This window comes from Conger conger, chromosome 3 (assembly GCF_963514075.1).
Source record: "Conger conger chromosome 3, fConCon1.1, whole genome shotgun sequence".
Classification (NCBI taxonomy): domain Eukaryota; kingdom Metazoa; phylum Chordata; class Actinopteri; order Anguilliformes; family Congridae; genus Conger; species Conger conger.
The window spans coordinates 37,407,016-37,414,624 of record NC_083762.1 but is presented as its reverse complement, the minus strand read 5'-3'; the positions used below and the strand labels follow the sequence as shown (position 1 = coordinate 37,414,624).

The 7,609-nt window shown below is 41.7% G+C and overlaps 1 protein-coding gene across 1 annotated transcript; it reads left to right on the top strand.

Annotated features, from left to right (window-relative positions):
- The first annotated feature begins 554 nt into the window (after positions 1-554).
- On the top strand, positions 555-1,850 carry LOC133123468 (zinc finger protein 501). The gene has a single exon (XM_061233934.1). It carries the CDS (start codon positions 555-557, stop codon positions 1,827-1,829), a length of 1,275 nt encoding a protein of 424 aa, XP_061089918.1. The 3' UTR covers positions 1,830-1,850.
- Positions 1,851-7,609: the final 5,759 nt, after the last annotated feature.

The window sequence follows — 7,609 nt, the reverse complement described above, 5'->3', positions numbered from 1 at the left end:
TTCAAAATATTTTTACTGTTTTGTATAAAGTAACAATTTACACGTGTTTATGAAAATCATTGTTGATAATATGCTAATGCTTATAAGTGGTTTATATTATCATTCAATTTGCTTGCCAGGAGTGCAGCCTACCTATTATTAACTGATGATGCCACCTTTTGTTACAATCAACTAGCCAAATCATTCCATGCTGCTCCAATGCTCTTAGTTTATTATGTAAGCAAACAATGTTGGAGCTCGCATTAGATGAAGACTGTCTGCGGAAATGTGTTTGTTTATCAATCATTGGATGCATTGAACAGTGAAAATAACCAACCACCATTTCCCAACCATCTGCACTTACCCTGCACATGATACTGGACGTGTATTCATATTTGGCTTTTAATTATGTATCAATTATTAATTCATTTGTTTGAATATTTTCCAAATTGGGAAGTAGATGTAAACATAAGTTATGAAAAATGTAATGTTATTATTGTTCCAGGTGTTCCTTCTTGTGCTTCCTTTCAGGCATGTGAGAACATTGGGGAGAAGTTCTTACTTCCAGCTGAGCAATGACCAGCAACAGTCACATCTCTCCTACCATGGTGCCCTACACCTCCGTGCTGGACTCCATACCTACGGAGGGCGTTGCTCTCACGCCTAGCGAGGAAGAGGGCCAGGCGGGGCTCGTCAGCAAGCCCTACAAGTGTTCAGAGTGCGGCCGCTCCTTCGTCCGACTTCCCGAGCTGGAGCTGCACGAGATGTCCCACGCCACGGAGCGCCCCTACCCCTGCGACCTGTGCGGCAAGGCCTTCGCCCAGACCTCGGCCCTGGCCAAGCACCAGCGCGTGCACACGGGCGAGAAGCCGTACAAGTGCCCCTCCTGCGAACGGCGCTTCGCCCTCTCCTCCGGCCTGGTGCTGCACAAGCGCATCCACACGGGCGAGCGTCCCCACAGCTGCCCGCTCTGTGCCAAGACCTTCATCTCCTCCTCTCACCTGGCCCTGCACCTGCGCTCACACACCGGCGAGCGCAAGTACAAGTGCGGCGTCTGCGGCAAGCTCTTCCTGCAGTCCTCCCACCTGGTCCGCCACAAGGCCATCCACTCCGGGGAGAAGCCCTTCAAGTGCCCCGAATGCGGCAAGGGCTTTGGCCGCGCCTCGCACCTCAAGACCCACCGGCGTCTCCACACGGGCGAGAAGCCCTTCAAGTGCACCCAGTGTGACAAGGCCTTCACCCAGAAGGCCGGGCTCATCATGCACCACCGTCTCCACACGGGCGAGCGGCCCTTCAAGTGCGACAAGTGCGGCAAGGCCTTCCGATCGTCCGCCCACCTGCTCTCGCACCAGCTCCTGGAGTCTGGCGAGCGGCGCTTCTGCTGCGACCGCTGCGGTAAGGCCTTCAAGTCGCCGTCAGCGCTGAAGCAGCACGAGAAGACGCACGGGAGCAGCGAGCCCTTCCGCTGCGGCGTGTGCTACCGCTCCTTCGCCCGCTCAGCCTACCTGCAGCTGCACATGCGCATGCACGACGGCGAGCGCCCCTACCACTGCATGGTCTGCAACAAGACGTACGCCAAGATGGCCTCCTTCGAGAAACACTGCCGGAAGCACCAGAGGCAGAATAGCGAACGGGGGGCAGAGCCTAAAGAAGAAGAAGAAGAGGAAGAGGAGGAGGAGGAGGAGGATGAAGACGAAGACGAGAAGGAGGACGAGGACCTGAAGTCCCCTCCACTTCCCGACTCTTCCTCCTCATCGTGCCCTCCCTCGACGTCATCCCAGCCCCCTCTGTGTGAAATGAACACCCGGTCCAAAACCAGGGCCAAGGCCAATAGTAACAAAAGGAACTAAATGCGTATTAAATACATAGTCACCGGAACTCACACTAACCTGTCCTTCATCCTACAGGTGCCTACTGTCAATGAAAAAAACATTATGGATTATATCGCTAATGGTGCCAGCGGGCATGTGCAAATTACATAAGATTTCAGGTCAATGGAGGAGACCCATTATTAATAAAGTACTGTGACATGAGACCTTTAAGTGTATTGAAATTCTAGGGTTTCATGAATAGTACTATTTTCACAAGCTCGGTGCTCAAGTTATTTTGTGGACTTCAGGTGCAATCATGTTCCTTCCAAACTTTTCCCTAAAATGTAGCAGCTGTGGAGGATTAGCCGTCCTTCAGACGCCTTGTTCACATTCCTAATGGTGCAGGATCTCAGCAGTGGCTCTCATGGGTACTGTAGTCCCATCAACAGTCAGTGTAGGCCTTGGAAACATGCAGAAAATTAAATTAGGCACTTAAATACTGACAAATACTGAGTTTAGAGCACTTGGTTCTAGTGATGTGTGTATAACTATAGGGCACCAGGGCGTGTGCGTAAAATGATTTAATGTATTAAACTATTAATCTGCTTTCATAGAAACATTGGACTGAAGACAGGCTGTCTTAACGCTTACATATAAACAAGGGTACAGTTGAAGGCCAAAGATCACAGAAAGTCCAGGTAAGAATCTGATAAGAACCAGTTAAGAATTTATATAACTGTTTTGACCTTGAATTAATTGGTCTCACTGAGCTGTAAACAGCATTTCATTCTGAGGCAAAAGGTCTGAATATGTAAATCAACCGATTAAGCAGTTCACTAAAGGCAAATGGTGTATTTTGTTAAAAAATGGATCCACCAAACCGCTTCACCCACAAAAGGTGGATTCACAGCTAAAGTTCTGCCATTACGAAATGTAGTCTAACTGTTAGTTAGCCCAGCAGATTAGTGCGCTAAGTACTGCATAGCTACAGTAGGTCAGTGCAAGTACAAATGTCTTTGTATGTAACCAAGAATTTGGTTAAATTGTCTGTATTTTCTCATACATCATTATTTCCAGAATGGTGCGTAATTGGCTCGTACTGCCCGGTGTGCCATAAATACAGAATTTTGTTTCTAAATGTTTCTCAGCCTTTTTTGGGCTGACAGTCAAATGTCTGACTTGGCTCATGTTTCATCAGTTTCACATTCTGATAGAAATAATAGAGCAGTTTCATGCTATTGGCATATCTTTGAAAATCCTGTAAAATATTTGACTGTGGAGGCTTCTGGGAACACACTTAATTGGGGTTATTTTGCTACAGAGCCCATTTATGGAAACATGGTGTGTATTAGAACATCTTCTGAAAAGAAATGGTACAAAATATATTTTTTAGCAATAATGATATATTCCTTCAAAAGCTCAACCAGAGGTCTAAAGGCTCTACAAAATTAAAAATAAGCCCTGAATGGATTAGTGAAGTGTAGTAGTGGGTTTTACGTGTACTGTATGTACGTACTGTAGTGGAAAATGAGCACCTTGTTCTGAGGAAAAAGCAGTTAAGAATATGTAGAATATGTAAAGAAATAAGCTTGAAGAGAACCGTTGTGTTTGATAAACCGAAAGCTGAACTCAGAATTTTATTATCACTGATGCTTTTGTGTATTGTGACTTGTAGTTATTAGTACAATTCACTTTCTTTATTTTGTATGCAGAAATGTGTATCATACATCTCAAATATGGACCTGACAGAGCAGCGTCATATTTATCATCAGCTATTGAATATCATCTTTTCCCTTAGTTAGATGTTAGTTGCCATCAACTGTTAATGGCCGACACCAGTAATAAGCTCTTTTAAATGAAAAGTCCATTCGTGTGATATATTGAATTATGTATATTTCTGTCTCCCGATCATTGGTAGGTTATTCTTAGATGAGGAATTTACAACAGGAGCTCTATTTTATATTTGCACAGATATTGATTTGCTTTGCACTTACCCCGTGTTGCCTATGTTAATAGATGGGTTGCTGCTGCGCTTACCATTAAATTATAATATTAAATGTTATTTATATAGAGCATTGTCATCAAACTCAAAAAGCTTAATTATACGGCACTAGAAATACAAACTTGTCTTAAAACAAGGAAGGAAAAATCTTATTCAAGAAATACTGTGTGTATAATAAGTTTGTTATATACAGATCAGCGGCACAAAAGCTGGCAGTTGCATTTTCCCACAGCTAGTGTTGTATGTAAACCTGTTACCCCTGGTGTGTATATTAGCCAGCCATCAACAACAATGTCTGTTATGAGACCAAATATAATCACCATCATGGGAGACTCTACTGACTCTCACTGACAGTAGGTAGCAATATGGTGGCCTGAAACAAGTTTAGCCCTTTGGTCATGCTGTCAGAATACATGGGATAAAACACTTTTCTATGTCCCTTGGCTCTATCTAAAAATGGGCTATGTAAAACATGCCATTTTAATAGTAATAGTAAGTAATAGTGTTTGGAGATAATAGAGGCTCTTAAAATGTGAATTTACACCTGATTCTAGTCACATTGTTTCAGATGTTATTGTTCACTGCACTAGTGTTCTGTAAGAACTAGTTAGCTAGCCAAAGTATTTTGCTAATTGGTATCATGCAATGTTATCCACCTTGTTAAAGCACCTTGCTGGATGCATATTTAGATCACAAATGTTACATACTGTACATAATTGGTAGATTTATCGCAAGCTTCAACTATCCAATTCAATTTAGTACTTTTGCAGCAGTTAGCTATTAGTATAAAAGGTGTAGTTTACTTTCCAGAGTTTTTGTTACAATTTAATTTGTTATATTTTTTCAATTCATTTCTGATGTTTCTGAGTGGTTTGTAAAGGGGCTGTTGTTGGCTAAAGCAAGATAATGCACTTCAGGTAACCCCAAAGCACCTTGTACTGTATAGTAATGTTATGTCACCAGAGCTTATGCATGTGTGAATTATTATTATTAAACTATTTTTAATCTCATTTGCAACATCAAGACAGCTGCACTCAAGACAGAATCACAGATTTAAAATGAGAGACTTATGTTTATAATAGTGAATGAATCCTTTAAAGATAATCTCTGGAAAATAACATTGTTCCATAAGCTGCTTTGGGGCTGTGTAAAGTGTAAAGTTCAGACCACAGTTTCTAGATACTTCTTGAACAGCCACTGTAAATCCAGTCATCCGCAAGTCAAGGTTTTCTATTAACTACCCCAAACATAAGTTCTAAAGATTGTACTAAATAGCCTGGGTTAGGTCACTAGCTATTTTCAGGGTTTTTTTATTTGACATATGTTATGGCTCACCCAATTGTTGTATTGCTGCATGTGTTCTAAAGCACAGTTTTATCAGTTTGGTCGTGTTTATGTGTTTTTCTTTCTTTTTTTGTTTGTTTTTAGTAACCTTTTGTATCCGTATGTTGAAATGATATTTGCTCTATAATGGTGCTCTCTGAAATAACAGAAAAATATTTATCATACGCTTTTGTGCCAAACTGTCTTACTCCAGTAATACAATAATATCTAAAGAGTTAACTAATTAAATTAACTCATTTTTACATTGAATAATTCAGCAAGCTAGCTGATGCTCGGCATGTAACAGTTTATTCCTATTAAACAACAATGATTTCAATGGATGTTTTAGGCATTTTGCAATTCAGAGATATCATGGTGGCCTCATGTATTTGTCCAATGACATTCAACATGTAAATATATTTCACAAAACAGTGTAAAGTCATGCCTCCTGTAATGGACTTTTTGTGTTGATCTGAACATTTTAATAGTGCATTCTCTTTTTTTAAAAACACTGCAGGGGCACTTGTGGCCATTTGAGATAAATATGTCTAACTAAAAGACTGGGCTGCTGATAAAGATGAAGATAGTTTGAAAGATAATTCAGGTCTATCTCATTATGATATACATGTACTGTAATTACCTGCCTGTTGTTACCTTCCTAGGCTTTGTGTTCACATCCGTTGTGGCTTTTCCAGTTGTTTCATTGCTCCATGTGTTCTGAAGCCTAGTTTTATTGGAATGGTTGTGTTTACAGGAATTAACATGTTTTCTTTTTTTTATAATAGTGATGTGATGCTGTTGATTTCTAGGAACTTTTTTACCTGTATGTTAAAATAATATTTGCTGTATAGTGGTGCTGTCAAAAATAACATAAAGAGTTTTTAGCTCCATCTGTGCCAAACTTTCTTACTTCTACCAAAAACTCCACAAAAGTCAAAATAGTGAGTAATGAGGCGGCACGGATGGGATGGATAGCACTGCCGCCTCACAGCAAGGAGGTTCTGGGTTCGAATCCCCGTCGGCCGGGGCCTCTCTGTGTGGAGTTTGCATGTTCTCCCCGTGTTTGCGTGGGTTTCCTCTGGGTACTCCGGTTTCCTCCCACAGTCCAAAGACATGCAGGTTAGGCTGATTGGAGAGTCTAAATTGCCCATTGGTATGAGTGTGTGAGTGAATGGTGTGTGTGCCCTGCGATGGACTGGCGACCTGTCCAGGGTGTATTCCTGCCTTTCGCCCGAATGTATGCTGGGATAGGTGTGGTTATTTGCGTTACTGTCACCTTCCTGTCAGCTTTGACCAGTCTGCCCATTCTTCTCGGACCTATCTCATTAACAGTGTATTTCTGCCCGCAGAACTGCTGCTCACTGGATGTTTTTTGCACCATTCGTGCAAACTCTAGAGACTGTTGTGCATGAAAATCCCAGTAGTTCAGCAGTTTCTGAGATACTATAAATGGCCTTTTTGGCACCAACAATCATTCCGCGATCAAAGTCACTTAGATCAAATTTTTTCCCCATTCTGATGCTTGATGTGAACATTAACTGAGAACCCTGACCGTATCTGAATGTTTTATGAATTGAACTGCTGCCACACAATTGGCTGATTATTTAATCGCATGAATAAGTAGGTGTAGAGGTGTCCCTGTGATGTTACTGAATGCTTGGGGCTTAAAGTGCCCCCATAAATATATTATTTTAAAATTTCTGTTTCTGTTTATTTACAGGATTATATGAAAAATAAATCCAAGATTTTGAAAATCTGTGTCATTTTCATGTAATCCTGGAAATAGAAATAGAAAGTTTTAGGATTTTACAAATTTTAAAACAGAATATTTATGATTTTTAAAGGTTTTAAAGAATTAAAAGTTACTTCAAAGCATTTACGTGAACTACTTATTGTCCGGCACATTCTGTTGCTGCTATCAGCAATTCCATTATCAATGAAGACAAGTGAGACAGTACCTGTGGCAGCCATATGCCTAAACACCCCCACCACTATCACCAATAGGGGGTGTTTTGGATGTTGGACAATTCCTTTCCTCCACACTTTGCTCTTGCTATCACTCTGATACTAGTGAAACATCCCATGTGTCCACAAGACCATTTCTGCTGGCATATATTCTCATAAATGGTAAATGGTAAATGGCAGGCATTTATATAGCACCTTTATCCAACGCACTGTACAATTGATGCTTCTCCATTCACCCATGCATACACACACTCACACACCAATGGCGATTGGCTGCCATGCAAGGCCCTGACCAGCTCATCAGGAGCATTTGGGGGTTAGGTGTCTTGCTCAAGGACACTTCGACACAGCCCGGGCGGGGGATCGAACCGGCAAACCCTCTGACTGCCAGACGACTGCTCTTACTGCCTGAGCCATGTCATACTCAACTTATCACATGCAAACATCGCTAATGGCTAATAAAACACCCTCAACCACCCAAGCGTCTTGCAATTACTCAATTACTCAAATAAATTGTGCTCACCCTCAA